At 38.2% G+C, this 16,621-nt stretch overlaps 1 protein-coding gene across 1 annotated transcript in view; it reads right to left on the bottom strand.

The window, feature by feature from the left end:
* DHRS7C (dehydrogenase/reductase 7C) overlaps positions 1 to 16,621 on the bottom strand; it is a 107,830-nt gene that overhangs the window by 22,942 nt on the left and 68,267 nt on the right. Inside the window, exon 6 of the mRNA XM_053708498.1 lies at positions 8,104 to 8,259. Within this exon, the coding sequence (XP_053564473.1) occupies positions 8,104 to 8,259 (156 nt within the window). The remainder of the gene's footprint in view (positions 1 to 8,103; positions 8,260 to 16,621) is intronic.

Below are 16,621 nucleotides of genomic sequence, written 5' to 3'. Positions count from 1 at the left end.
AAGCCTTCTACATCGGATGTGGTGGAGACATAAGGAAGCAGCAGTCAGAATACTGCAGACTAGGGGTAGCAGCCTGCACTGCAAGGGCTCCCAAACTGCATATGCATCTTGATAATGGAGCTAAAAATGTTTTACGTTCACATAACTTGAGATGAGCCTGAGCAAGCAATATTTATTTGTAGGAAAACTAGGTTGATGGAGTGGAACTTAACTGAATGAAGTAGCTGGGTGTGCTGTCTGATTGCTGGTTGTTTGTCAGTCAAAAGATTAAATGTTTCCTTATTGCAATACTTTGTTTTAAAGACAGGAATCTTATATTGAGAATGATAATCTATGAATAAGCGTCTCTAGAGGGCACGAAACGTGTCAGTCACGCTGTGTCTCTGTCTATCCTCATGTCTGGTGTCGGATTATTTGTATTTTAATGTGTTCAATAAAAGAAGGGCAATACAGAGCCCTTATTTCAACATTGGTTTACTTAGAGGGCATAAAACCCCTAATATCTCCACACTAGAGGGATAGTAAATAATTGATGGGCCCCAGGGCAAAGTCTATCATAGGGCCAGTGGTTGTTCTATGGGGTGCTAAGCACTATGGGCTAGCAAATGCACATGTAGCACCCCATTGAGCTTTGAAAGGCAAACATGCTCTGCCAAGCGACTTCATATGTTATTTTCACCACCTTTGAAAGCCCCCCAAATTTTAAGTTCTAGTACCACTACTAGATAGGGCCCCCTTATTTCAACTACACCACCTTCAAACACCACTAACTACTAATAGTTACATTGTACTGCCATAAAAGTACATTAAAATCAACATACCCGAAAAATAACAGGTATTCTACAAAAGATTTATTGTTTGCAATCATAATAGTTTGAGGTTAGGCAATATTTAAAACCTCGACATGGTATGCGGAACAAAAACAAGATGCAAAGTTCCAAGTTGCACAAGAGCAGGGCTTGTCAATCATCCCGATCAAATCTGATCAGCATGATTTAACTCTACCACACTTGAGATGGCAGAGAGTCTAAGTAGCAGTGGTCTAAAGATTGAAGCTACTTAACTGGCGTAACGCTCACCCCACTTCATTCACATCTTCATAAATGGGGCCTGTAATCTGCTTTGATCAGGATAAGCAAATGAATAGAATATGAAGCAGCCACCACCTTACACTCAACAGTTTCTTGTAACACTCAATCCTCAACAAAACCGTTTAAAAAAGCATCACATGGAGCCATCATAGGTTGACTTTTAAGTTTTGATTGGCTGATGATGTCCCAGTAAACACTTTCTCTACCGTTGAGCTCCAGACTGATAGAGCTACTAGATACACAGATACTGTAATTAGTCCCACCTATATGGGATTGCACAAGGTAAGCAAAGAAGCAGTGCAGGCAAAGCTTTTTGTGACTATCTTCAGTGACACAGTGAGACCAATGCAATGTTAGAAATGATGCCATTACGTCTAAACGGCTAGGGCCAGTTTCAGCTCTGACCCCTGTAGCTATGGCCCAGTTCCACACTATTGCTCCTCTTACTTGCAGGTAATAACCATTGTAATCTGTTTATCTTTCCTCTTAAGCTAAACAGCAGTTGCATGAAACCGTTTATTGGAAAATGTGGTCTCATGCCCCTCTATTGGTAATTGATTGATTATCACCTAGCTAATATAGTTACTGAAGTTGGGGCTATGCTCTCCATCTAAGGACTAAATTACAAGTGGAACGCTAATTTATCTTGCACCCGAAATGGGCAAATTTGCCCGTTTGCAGGCGCTTGATAAATAACCGGCCATTACAAGTGGCTGGTTATTGCTACAGAAAGCTGACGGTAGCAATCAGGGCTTATAAGATTAACCATAGATCAAATCTCTGTATTTTGGGGGCATTTGGGGCACATTTATAAAATTACTCAATGGAGCATATTTCATTAAAAAATAAACATGATAGCATTTTTATTTTTCAATAAAATAACTGCACTAGACAGTATTTTGGGGGTAAAGTTGGCGGGTGTGGGGTGTTAAGAAAAAAAACGGTACTGAAAAGTGCCTTTACTTTGTGGTCTATGGGAACTGTGTGTTCCCAGTAAATATATATCTATATGCTTATATACAAATATATTTAATATTGCTGCCATCGCTGCGCTACTTAACCCCTTCGCTGCCTTTAGGTTCTGGGCCATCTCTGACGACTATAGAATGAGGCTCCTAATGGAGTCTATGGAAGCAAACTCTTGTAAGCGCAATGCTTCCCAGCAATGGGAACGTGAGCTTGCCCTCGCATTGCTGTCAATTTGTAATGCCAGCGCACATTAACGTATGCTGGTATTACTCAATGGAGGGCAAATATTGCTTTCACAAAAAGCGATATTTAGTGTTCCACTTGTGATGTGGCCCTAAATCTTTATTGCCTAGAACCAGCATAAGACACACACATAAATAAAAGTTCTAATTCCCCTGCAGGTGGTAGGTTATTGCATTAGGAAAGGTAACCAAATCACGTCTACTAGGTGACTTTTGTGGTGCTCTGGGTTCAAAAACCCCATGTAGTCACCAAAAACTGTCAAAGTGCCTCTCTTTTTCAAGAGGAGAGTTTCAGCTACTATATTGCATGCCCTGGTCAATATTACATAACCTCAACTACATGCAACAATGTCTCGACTCTCAATAGAGGGACTATCTGCGGAATCTGTTGGCGCTCTACAAATAACCGATAATAATAATAATGTGAGAGCACTTATCTAAAAAGACCCAATCTTTTATTTGCTTTCAAACCAAAGATTCAGTGTTGTTAGCTGCCAATACAATGGAAATACCTGACAACATTAAGATTCCTGTTGGGACAACTTATAAATGTGGGGGAATCTACGTTTTGTAAGAAATTACAATGTTAGATTAGCCCTTAGATCTTTAATTTCTGTGTTATTTATGCTAAAATTATGCACAAGAAGTATTTTCAGAAACGTGACAAGTCCTGCATAGGTTGGTCCTATTCTGGAACTCTAATGAAACCCTTATCGTTCCTCTGAAAATAGAAATATTGTATATAAATATATATTAAGACTCCTTGTTTCATTTATATGTATTTTATTCATACTTCCTATACTATAGTAGATATAGGTGCCAGTGTTTATTGCAACAGGGGTCAACAGATGATATTATTTAGTAATGCAAATGGTGTGCAGTCTCTAAATCATAGAGATTTTATACATCTGTTACATGGCAGCTTTCTCCATTTTGTTTTAACTCATATAAAAATGAGCTCTTTAGCTTTTTATATAACATGAGCACAAAGTATTAAAGCTGTCACAGTGGAAGTTCTGCACATGCTCACATCATTTTAAGGTTAGGCACCTGGGGCTTGATCACATATGTGGCGTCGCCCTCAAAAGCCGGCGTCGGCTGTTTTAGACGGATGTAGCAATCACATATACGACGGCGTGTATATTTTACCCATCAGCCTCTGTTTTAACTCTCATAAACTAACATAGAACTGGTGTCGGCAGTTGGTATCACATATTCACTCCACGTCGATACACATGGGCAGGTGCAGCAAGCCTTGCGCTGAGCAAATGAGCACTGTAATTCCCTGGAAGTCTTAACAAACACCTAACGCATGCGCAATATGTACCACCAGATCGCAAAGTATGTGATTACACTATTAACCCCTAATCCGGCAACCCCCCACAACCCCCCACAACACAATCTACCTATTAACACTATTAACCCCTAATCCGCCTACCCCCCACAACACAATCTACCTATTAACACTATTAACCCCTAATCCGCCAACCCACCATAACGCAATCTACCTATTAACACTATTAACCCCTAATCCGCCAACCCCCCACAACGCAATCTACATATTAACACTATTAACCCCTTTTCCTGCCAAACCCCCACAATGCAAAGTATTAAAAAAATAACCAAAATTATCCAAAATAAAAAAACATAAATTATGCTTACCTGATAATTTTCTTTTCTTCTGATGGAGAGTCCACAGCTGCATTTATTACTTTTGGGAAATAAGAACCTGGCCACCAGGAGGAGGCAAAGACACCCCAGCCAAATGCTTAAATACTCCTCCCACTCCCCTCATCCCCCAGTCATTCAGCCGAGGAACAAGGACCAGTAGAAGAAATATCAGGTGAAAGGTGACAGAAAAATAAAAAAATTAGGCCCCACAAAAATTTTTTACGGGTGGGGAGCTGTGGACTCTTTCCATCAGAAGAAAGGAAAATTATCAGGTAAGCATAATTTATGTTTTTCTTCTTAAATGGAAAGAGTCCACAGCTGCATTCATTACTTTTGGGAAAACAATACCCAAGCTATAGAGGACACTGAATGCCAAAATAGGAGGATACATTAGGCGGCCCATACTGAGGACACCAGGCCTGAACCCCTACCCAACAAAAAACTCTGCTTCGTCCGTAAGCCGAGAAAAACTTTAAAAGGAAAGGCCCCAAGGTCACTGACCCGCAGATAGTCCATAAGACAAGCTTAGAAACCTCAAATCGGACTCAACAGAGCCAACAGTTCTCCAGGAGACACCGTCACCTAACAGTAGGTCCCTCACCACTCCCCCACACTAATGAAGGGGACACCAGCCTAAACTCCCAAGGGGACAAGGACAATAAACATATCAATGGATAAAATATCTATAAAAAAAGTAGTTAAGATAAACTGATGTACAAACATATTGAGGAACAGATTGTGTTAACCAAACAGTCTATGGGATCCCTCAATGGGGAGCAATGTTACACGTGTTAACAGTGTCAAAAGATAAAAAGTGAAAAAAGTGAAAAAATGCAAAAAAGAAAAATAAGAAAAATAAAAATAAAAAATAGAAAAAAATAAAAAATCTGAAAATCACTGTGTCCAAAAAATTGATGAAAAACACATTAAAAACTTGTGTATGTGAAACTTGAGTGGGTGAGTGTCACAATCCCAATAAAGTGGTTAAGATAATCCAAACTGAAAAAAGTCACAATAAATGTTAAACACAAACTTGTTTCCTGGTGATGAAAAGTGTCGTGGTGTAGCAAACTTGTTTCCTGGTGGTGAGAAGTGTCGTGGTGTAGCAAAAACTTGCTTCCTGATCGTGAGAATACTGTGATGTAATCCTGTTGATCCTAATGATCCCTTTTCTTTACTCAGTTATACTGTCCTGTAAAAATAAAATGACATGTGCAAATCGTCCAAACTAATGTTAGAAGATTGGAAAAAAGCTTACCAGCTGTCAACGCGTTTCGGCCCAGCCTGTGGGCCTTTATCAAGACTGCTACGACACTTCTCAACACCAGGAAACAAGTTTGCTACACCACGACACTTCTCACCACCAGGAAACAAGTTTGTGTTTAACATTTATTGTGACTTCTTTCAGTTTGGATTATCTTAACCACTTTATTGGGATTGTGACACTCACCCACTCAAGTTTCACATACACAAGTTTTTAATGTGTTTTTCATCAATTTTTTGGATACAGTGATTTTCAGATCTTTTATTTTTTTATACTTTTTATTTTTATTTTTATTATTTTTCTTTTTTGCAAACAGGTTTGTTTTTCATATTTTTTGCATTTTTTCACTTTTTATCTTTTGACACTGCTAACACGTGTAACATTGCTCCTCATTGAGGGATCCCATAGACTGTTTGGTTAACACCATCTGTTCCTCAATATCTTGTACATCAGTTTATCTTAACTACTAATCTAGCTACCAGGAATTTGTTTTTATAGATATTTTATCCATTGATATATTTATTGTTATCGCTATGTGGATCCACTAGTTTTATCTCTATTGTTTTATTTCTTTTGTTTTTACTTGTAATAAATTACATATACATCACACTGCACCTTGCCTTTGGCGCTTTGAACACTCCATTACCATACTCTATCTCATTGGCCAGCTAGGCAACCTCTGTTTGAAGCCACTGGTGCTCGGTTCAGGCGCATTATCCAACTATTCTAGTATCCCAAGGGGACAAGGCAAAGGAGAACTGAAGGAACCAAAAGGTCACCACAATCCATAAAAGGAAACCTCCAATAGTGAGCCCAGCTCACAAAGACCCAAAAATCTCAAAAAGACCCACACAGAGAAAAGGAGGCTACACCTAGACCAAACGGAACCTGGGATAAAACCAGGCCTGGAGACAGAGAAATCTTTCTCTCCAACAGCCTGCAAGAACTGAAAGACAATTGAAGACAGAGTCCTCACAGCATCTGAACATAGAATACAAAAGTATCCAACCACAAAAAAATGTGGAACAGACCCAGATGAAAAACCCTGAGTTGAGAATACAGAGTCAACATCAGGACGACAAAGAGGATACTTGCTAGTAAGTAGAAGCAGCTAACAAGAGAACAGACTGTGAAAAGCAACCCCCAGACATAGGGCACGCCCTAGGCAACCTAAGCTGCCATACCTACACATAGGTCTCCAAAAGGGGAACATAGAACCTCAATCAAGGCCCCCCGAGAAAGAGGTTACACCCAGAACCCAAAGGAGGTGTAATCCTGGACCCTCTGCCTGTAAGCCTAGGGAGCTAGTAACTATGCCCACCTAGATCCTGAAAATTACAACGTCTCTCAGATCCCACATCCAGCCGGACCAACCCAGCATCAGCGGATCCGAAACAGGGGAACAGAAAACCCCCAAACCAGCTCAAGAACGAGCAGAAGAATGGCCACAGTCATCCTCACGGAGCACGGGTACCACCCGACTCCTAAAACAGACGACAGAGCCATAGACCCAAAGGATCTAGCAAAAAGACCAAACAAAGTCTCAACTTGGAGCCCGTAAGACTCCAGATGGAACGTAACAATCCAGAGAGTCACCCATCTCCTATAAGTTAACCCACAGTTCCAACCTCCTGAATCAAGGAGAATCCCCAAGAAAGGGACTACATCTCCATAAGAAGGAGAATAACCCCTTAAGAAAAGAGATGGAGCCAGAATTTAATCTTAGGTTGTTGTTTTTAATGTAAACTTATGTTTTTTTGTTATGTAAAGATAGGATTTTTTATTTTTGGTAAATTTTACTAAATTTTAAAGGTAGTCTTTTTTTTATTTTATGCAAATGTAGTTAATTGGGGTTAATTTAGGGGGTGTTAGGTTAGGGGGGTAAGTGATTAGATTAATACTTTGCATTGTGGGGGGATGGCAGTTTAGGGGTTAATAAGTTTATTATGTTGATTGCGTTGTGGGGGGTTGGCGGATTAGGGGTTAATAGTTTTAATAGGTAGTTTGCAATGTGGGAGGTTGGCGGATTAGGGGTTAATAGGGTAATTAGGTACTTTGCGTTGTGGGGGATGGCGGTTTAGGGGTTAATAGTGTTGATAGGTACTTTGCGTTGTGGGAGGATGGAAGATTAGGGGTAAATACATTTATTAGATAGTTTACAATGTGGGGGTTGGCGGATTAGGGGTTAATAGTTTAAATAGGTTGATTGCGTTGTGGGGGATAGTGGTTTAAAGGTTAATACATTTTATTATTAGTTGCAATGTGGGGGGATGGCGGATATAGGCGTTAATTTTTTAAAGGCGGGTTAGATTTTTACGGGTGATTAAAAGTCACTGGCGACTCCAGAAATGTCTATTTCTGCACATTTCTGGCACTGTATGATCTGCCAGCACCGTATATGTGATTCACCCGATGTGCGAGGTGAATTTACTGGTGGCATGGGTTACAGCAGTTGCGCTGAAACCTATGCTGTATATGAAATCTCGCCCCTGGTAGTTTATTTTAAGGTAAATGTTCTGCACGTTAATTCCCTTTAAGGTAAAAGTTCTGCACATGCCCAGTCCCTGTTAAGGTAAACATTTTTCACGTTAGTTCCTTGTAAGGTAAAAATTCTGCAAATGTTCAGTTCCTTTCAGGGTAAAAGTACTGAATATACTTAGTTTTTTTTAGCTTGGAAGTTCTGCACATGCTCATTTCCCTTTAGAGCTATGGTTCAGCACATGATGATGTCAGGCTTAGCCATAGAGGTCTAATTTTTCTAAAAGAAAGCTTAAATTTATTATACTGAATAGTAATATATATGTAATGCAATATAATATATAGATAGATAGATAGATAAATCTATACAACTCATATTTACACTTACATTTCCAGATTGATGCCTCCCAGTTTCCAGGCTGTGGTTGAACATGGTAAGATCGGATAAACGTGGGACTTACTATACTCACAAATACATTAAACTCCTCCACTTCCGCACGAAGGCAATCGAAAAATCCTTGTGCTGCATGCTTGGACGCTGCATCTGTGTATAGACAAAAGTAGCTTAATAATTTAGTAAAAAAAAAGTGATTAATTAGACATAGATAAGCATTTACTTTCTTAAAATATTTTGTGTGCTTCCCTGCTTCATAAACTTTTAAACAACACTACTCTACATCTCACTATTACTTATTTTTAAACACATTGTGGGCTAGATTACCAGTGGATCGCTAAATTATTGCGCGCCTGCGATAATTAACCAGCCATTACGAGTGGCTGTTTATTGCTACCGTGAGCTCGCGGTAGCAATCAGAGCTCTGAAAATTAACCAGACATTAGGTCTCTGGTTAATTTTCTAAAAGTGCCCCAAATGCTCTCAAAATAGAGGGCATTATTGTTTTTTACTTCTAAAATCTAGCATTTTTCAAAATAAAAATAACTGCACTAGGCAGTTTGGGGGCTTTAAAGTTGGTGGGAATGGAGTGTTAGAAAAAAAAACGGCACTGAAAAATGCCTTTGCATTGCAGTCTATGAAGAACTGTGTGTTCCCTGTAAATATACAGGTAGCCTTCAGTTTACACCGGGGTTAGGTTCCAGGAGGAATGGTTGTAAATCCAAAGTTAGGTTCCAGGCCCCTCTCAAAATTGTCATAAGTAACACCTAATACATTATTATTAAAGGTTTGAAATGAAGACTTTAAATGCTAAACAGCATTATAAACCTAATAATATAGATTGTATCATCATCAAACTAAGTTTAATGAACAAAAACATTTGCTAAACATCACCTAATAATATAATTACACAACAGACTGCATCATCATCGAACTAAGTTTAATTAACAAAAACATTTGCTAAACATCACCTAATAATATAATTACACAACAGATTGCATCATCATCATTAAACTAAGTTTAATGAACAAAAACGTTTTTTTACTTGCATTTTTCTGCAATCAGTTCTCTGCATTGTTAGCATGTTAGATAATATTGGTTCTGCACCTATTCTATGCATTTCAATCTGCAGTGATTAATAGGCAGTTAGGCACCCTCATCTCAAGCAGCTGGACAGGAAGATAATAGGGAAGTGGCTGCAAGATCTTGCTCGATAGGTCTTGTCTGATCTGTGTACACAGATCAATTTCAGGCTGTTAAACTAGCTTAAAGGGACACTGAACCCAATTTTTTTCTTTCGTGATTCAGATAGAGCATGCAATTTTAAGCAACTTTCTAATTTACTCCTATTATCAAATTTTATTTATTCTCTTCTTATCTTTATTTGAAATGCAAGAATGTAAGTTTAGATGCCGGCCCATTTTTGGTGAACAACCTGGGTTGTCCTTGCTGATTCGTGGATAAATTCATATAGAGATAGCAAGAGAACAAAGAAAAATTGATAATAGGACTAAATTAGAAAGCTGCTTAAAATTGCCTGAATCACGAATAGGTGTAAATCAGGAAAGAAAAAAATTTGGGTTCAGTGTCCCTTTAACTTTGCTGAAACACAAGCGGACAGCTCCACCTACTGGCTATTTTAATTAGTGCACTGATTTTTAATGCATTTCAATAGCAGTCCCATGACTGAAAAAAAAGGTTGTTATTCTGAAACGGCGCAAATTGAACCAGCGTAAACCGAGGGCCACCTGTATATGTATATGTTTTTATACTGTACATATATATATTTAAAAATGCTGCCCATCGCTGCTCAACTTACCTCCTTCGCTGCATGAGTTTCTGATGTCGTCTCAGACAGCATCAGAATGAGGCTCCCGTATGGAAGCTCACTCTCGTGAGCACAATGCTTCCTAGCAATTGCAATTTACTTGTAATACCAGTGCATATTATTATGCACTGGTATTACAAAGTGGAGCGCTAACATTGCTTGCGCGCAAGTGATAGTTGGCGCTCCACTTGTAATCTAGCCCACTATGTTCTACACATTATGCTATCTACTGTACCTTACATGGGGATAGATTACAAGGGCCTGCTATATTTGTTGTGTTTGAAAGTAAACATGCAATTTACTTTAGAGAGTCGGGCTAGCGGGATTCAAGACCTTGCGTAAAGGGTTAGGTTTAAAATTAAAGTTGCACCCAAACACAACATAAATGCATTAAAATTCATATATATATATATATATATATATATATATATATATATATATATATATATATATATACTAGCTGTTTAAATGTATATATTCATATAAAATATATATATATTATTATTTTTTTTCATCAACATTATCAGATATTTATTTGTATATATATATATATATATATATAATATATATATATTATATATATATATATAATATATATATATATATATATATAAAAATAAATATATATTTTTTTCTTTGTAAAGAACATTGGAATGTAAAATATGTATAACACACATCAGGTTGCTCACTCTAGGCCTAACGCGGTGTGGGGTTAGTGCACACAAATAATTAGTTATCTTAAAGGGACAATACACTGTAAAATTGTTTTATACAAGTGGCCCTCGTTTTACAACGGTTCAATTTACAGAATTTCAGAATAACAAACTTTTTTCCCAGTCATGTGACTGCTATTGAAAAGCATTGAGAAGCAGTGCATTTATTAAAATAGCCAGTAGGTGGAGCTGTCCGCTTGTGTTGCAGCAAAGCCGAACAAGCTGAAATTAATCAGTTTAACCAGACCTGAGCTATCGAGCAGATTTCAAAGGAACAAGATCTTCCTGTCTATAACTCAGTACAGATTGGAATGCATAGAAAGAACTGTTTGCAGAAAAATGCAAGTGAAGTCTGTGTTGTGTGATTATTTTATTGGGTTTATAATGCTATTTAGCAAATGTTTTTATTCATTTAACTTAGTTTAATTATATATTCTGTGTTGTGTGATTATTTTATTAGGTTTAGCATTTAAAGTCTTCATTTCAAAGCTTTTAAAATAATGTATTAGGTGTTACTTATGACAATTTTGAGAGGGGCCTGGAACCTATCTCCCTCACTTCCCATTGACTTACATTATAAACTGGGTTTCAATTTACAACGGTTTCGATTTACAACCATTCCTTCTGGAACCTAACCCCGGCGTAAACTGAGGGCTACCTGTACTAATGTATTTTTAATGACTTGTTATACCAGCTGCAGAGTATAACATTTATGAGAAATTGCATTTTCAGGTTTATTTGTGTATATGAAATAGCTGGTTTTGTGCTTTTAAACCACAGCCTATTACAATGGGTTGAGCTTTGGGTAATATCAGATCTCATTATGTTATCACTTTGTGTACACACTTGCTCCCTTATCTTATATTTGTCTGGAAAACAAAAGCTCAATACATAGATAGAACAATGGAAAATTATAATTGTATTACTTAACTATTATGCCCCCCACTGAGAGTTTAATCTCTTCTGCTGACTGTTTACTTAGGCTATTCAATAGAACATACTCCAGTATAGAAACTTTCAGTATAGGTTTGGATACCACAGGCTAAATCAGCTATTTGAAATGCCAAAATAGGGGTACTTGTAAACAATTTAAAACACTCCAGCAGGTAAAATGAATCATTGGGAACAATTTAAAGGGGAGAACATTTTTGGGTGAACTGTCCCTTTAAGGCGCGTTCTACGTAAATATTAAATATAATTTTTTTTTAATTAATATAAAGGTGCATTAAATATTTATTAAAAAACAACTGGCTAGATTACGAGTTTTGCGTTATGAGGGGTGCGGTACTAATTTGCACGGTATTGTTACCGCTCACTTACCTACAGCGCTGGTATTACAGGTTTTTACAAACCCAGCGTTAAAAGGCAAGAAGTGAGCGTAGAGAAAATTGAGCTCCATACCGCACTCCAATGCCAGCGCTGCTTAAGTCAGCGGTGAGCTGGTTGTACGTGCTTGTGCACGATTTCCTCATAGACATCAATGGGGAGAGCCGGCTGAGAAAAAGTCTAACACCTGCAATAAAGCATCGTAAAGCTTAGTAACGCAGCCCCATTGATTCCTATGGGAAACTAAACATATAGACCCTAACATGAACCCCCGAGTCTAAACACCCCTAATCGTACACTTATTAACTCTTAATCTGCCGCCCCCGACATCGCTGACACCTACATTATATTTATTAACCCCTAATCTGCCGCTCTGGACATCACCGCCACTATAATAAACATATAATCCCTAAACAGCCGCACTCCCGCCTCACAAACTCTAGTTAAATAGCCACCTACCTACATTTATTAACCCCTAATCTGCCGCCCCCAACATCGCCGCCACTATACTAAATTTATTAAACCCTTAATCTAAGTCTAACCCTAACACCCCCTAGCATACTAGCATACTTACATTATTAAAAGCTTTCAAATAAAAAAAAAAATGTTTTGGTAAACTGTCCAGCTCAATCCTATTGGCTGATTGGATCAGCCAATAGGATTGAAGTTCAATCCTATTGGCTGATTGCATCAGCCAATAGGATTTTTTCAATCTTAATTCTGATTGGCTGATAGAAGTCTATCAGCCAATCGGAATCTAAGGGACGCCATCTCTTCATTCTGGAAGAAGACTTTGTTGGAAGAGGATGCTCCGCGCCGGATGTCTTGAAGATGGACCAGCTCCGCGCCGGATGGATGAAGATAGAAGATGCCGTCTGGATGAAGACTTCTGCCCATCTGCAGGACCACTTCTCCCGGCTTGGATGAAGACTTCTCCCGGCTTCGTTGAGGACTTCTTGCCGATTCGATGAGGACTTCTCCCGGCTTTGTTGAGGATGGATGTCGGATCTTCAAAACTGTTAGTGGATCTTCAGGGGTTAGTGTTAGGTTTTTTTAAGGGTTTATTGGGTGGGTTTTATTTTTAGGTTAGGGTTTTGGGCCGCAATAGAGCTAAATGCCCTTTAAAGCGCAATACCCATCCAAATGCCCTTTTCAGGGCAATGGGGAGCTTAGGTTTTTTTAGTTAGGGTTTTATTTGGGGCATTGGTTGTTTTGGGTGGTGGGTTTTACTGTTGGGGGGGTTGTTTGTATTTTTTTTTTCAGGTGAAAGCAATGCCCCGCAATGCCCCGCAAAAGGCCCTTTTAAGGGCTATTGGTAGTTTAGTTTAGGCTAGGGTTTTTTTTATTTTGGGGGGGCTTTTTTATTTTGATAGGGCTATTAGATTAGGTGTAATTAGTTTAAATATATTGTAATTTGTTTTTTATTTTGTGTAATTTAGTGGGGTTTTTTTTTGTAATTTAGGTAATTGTATCCATTTTATTTAATTGTATTTAATTTATGTAATTTATTTAATTCTAGTGTAGTGTTAGGTGTTAGTGTAACTTAGGTTAGGTTTTATTTTACAGGTCAATTTGTATTTATTTTAGCTAGGTAGTTAGTAAATAGTTAATAACTATTTAGTAACTATTCTACCTAGTTAAAATAAATACAAACTTGCCTGTAAAATAAAAATAAACCCTAAGCTAGCTACATTGTAACTATAAGTTATATTGTAGCTAGCTTAGGGTTTATTTTAAAGGTAAGTATTTAGTTTTAAATAGGAATTATTTAATTATTAATAGTAGGTTTTCTTTAGATTTATTTTAATTATATTTAAGTTAGGGGGTGTTAGGGTTAGGGTTAGACTTAGGTTTAGTGGTTAATAAATTTAGTATAGTGGCGGCGACGTTGGGAGCGGCAGATTAGGGGTTAATAAATGTAGATAGGTGGTGGCGATGTTAGGGACAGCAGATTAGGTCTCACAAACAAAAGACAGTTTGGAGCACCAAAAAACGAGTGAAAAACAAAAAATTTTTATTTATAACAATAGGGTTACATAACCCCAGGGTAAGAGTGTATAAACAATAAAACGAAAAAAAAATTTTGTTCATAACTGATTATTCACGACAGTACCATCAGATATGCCAGATAATCAAAAGTAACTATCAACTACTCTCGGCTGATGATGCATTAAAAGATACAGTGAATGAAGGCATACGATTCGCTTACAAAAGGAATCGTACGATTGGTAACATAATAGCCCCCACTAGACTGAAGCAGGAAGAGACCAGTGGCTCAACCTGGCTGAGACTTAATGGTACATTTAGATGCAATTATCTTTCCTGCAAGGCATGTGAAAGAGTGGTAGTGGGGGATTCATTTAGGTCTCTAGTCACAGGTGAAACTTTCCAGAAGAGACTGTGCCTAAACTGCCGGTCAAATTTCGTGGTATATCTAATATCATGCACACATTGTGCCCTCCAATATGTAGGTCTAACGACCAGGGAGGCCAGGGAGGCACGAGTAAGAATAAAGGAACATCTGGCTGATATAAGAGCAGGTGAATTAACAACGCCTCTGATCAATCACTTTTCCGTGATACACCAAAAAGATCCCAGGTACTTTTCGTGGACTATCATAGAGAAGGTCCCTGTACAGAATAGAGGACTGGATAGAACACGGAAACTGGGAGAAAGGGAGGCCTTCTGGATTTTTAGGTTGAGAACCAGGTCTCCAGAGGGCCTGAACTCAGAATTCGATTTAATTAATTTTTGGTAGCTGTAGTAATTCCCTTATAATTTCATACTACACAAATAATTTCTAACCAGCACTTAAAAATTTAAAAAGTTTATAAATATAAACTACATTAATTATAAATGCACACAACAAAAGATAACCCAATCAAAATATATATTTCAGTACTTGATATCTAACTAGTTGTAGAACAATGCCCACACGATTGTAATAAGGTAACAGTGAGCAAAAGCTTTACAGTGTTCCGTTCACAGAGCAGATCCATTACAGTATTCTTAGGGATAGAAAATATCTGCTTAAATTTCATATTATCGTCAACCTTAATTGCACAAACCCCCCCCCCCCCCCCAAACCCCGCTTCCACCCCCTCCCCTCCCCTTTAGCGCAACAGACGCACACTATACAGATAGAGCTATTCAGCCGCATCTATTAGGGTTAAACGTACATTTATTGAGTGAGGGCTCTTCGCTTTGTGAGGTTACTTTGGAGAAACCATCTAACAAAAGGCCAGGGGTACCGCTAACACACCTCCTCCACATATATTATTAAAGTGGAAGGCGGATTAGTGCTGTGGAAGCGATGGGGCATGCAAGCCTATAGGGCGGAACTAGAGGTGTGATACACACGTCACTCATGTAAACAAATACACACGCATCCTCGAACAGCTGCAATCAAATCCCTTTTTTGCTATGAAAGTTTGTACACAAAGGGATAGTGGGCATTATCAGACCCAGGCAGTCTCAGGTCCCACAACTTTTTCTATTCTAAGATGTTGTAACGTTCAAGATACGTAAGATATTAGACAGCATTACATACACGGAGATATGTTGATATAAAAATGGGAAAAGATAAATGCAAATTTTGCTTATATAAGCTATAAGTCTAATTAAATACAACTACAATTTGTTTCAGCAGTAAATTAGATGTGACGATGGGCACTTTTGTGCGGTCTGTGTGTCGGCAAAGGAAAGTTTACAGTTAAAACTTTAAGAGGGCTGCACAGACTTCGCCACACCTAATAACATTAGTGATGTCAGTAGGCAACACAGGTGTCTGATAAATTAGGAAGTTGAACATTGGTCAACCATTAGAAAGGTGTGAATTTCACACCCAATTGAAACACAGAGGTGGGTTTTTAAGCTGTGAATTTTACTAACACTTTTAAGCAGGCTAGGATTAAGGCACACGCCGAAACCGGTCAGCCTTTTTGTTCTCTGTTTTTTCGTTTTATTGTTTATACACTCTTACCCTGGGGTTATGTAACCCTATTGTTATAAATAAAAAAATTTTGTTTTTCACTCGTTTTTTGGTGCTCCAAACTGTCTTTTGTTTGTGAGACTTGAATTGTTTGGCCATTGTGAGCACACTCAGCGAGTTCAAACACCTTTTAATTCCCCTATTGCGGAGGTTTAGCAATTCCCAGCTTGGATACTCACCAGCATCACAAGAATATCAACAACACCACTTGGATACAAGAGAAAGATTAACCTAAACAGGACTGTGGTGAGTTTCTTTGCAATATTATCAAAAGTGATATTACTTGACTGCATTGGAGAGTTTCATATTCATATACACATGTCATTTTCATTCGAATTTGGCTATAGTCAGGGGAGATTGGGGTGACCCGCTGACATAGCAAGTTTATGAACTTTTGTTTGTTCAATCAAGCTGGCGGTGCAATTGTGATTTATTATTATTTTTACATATGAAATTACACACTCCGTACACACCCAACCAAGCATCCCCCACTTCTCACTGACAGCAGATTAGGGGTTAATAATATTTAATTAGTGTTTGTGAGGCGGGAGTACGGCGGTGTAGGGGTTAATATGTTTATTCTAGTGGCGGCGATGTCGGGAGCGGCAGATTAGGGGTTAATAATTTTATTTTAGTGTTTGCGATGTGGGAGGG

This window comes from Bombina bombina, chromosome 1 (assembly GCF_027579735.1).
Source record: "Bombina bombina isolate aBomBom1 chromosome 1, aBomBom1.pri, whole genome shotgun sequence".
NCBI lineage: Eukaryota > Metazoa > Chordata > Amphibia > Anura > Bombinatoridae > Bombina > Bombina bombina.
The sequence above is the reverse complement of the archived record's forward strand: the minus strand, read 5'-3'. Positions and strand labels throughout refer to the sequence as shown.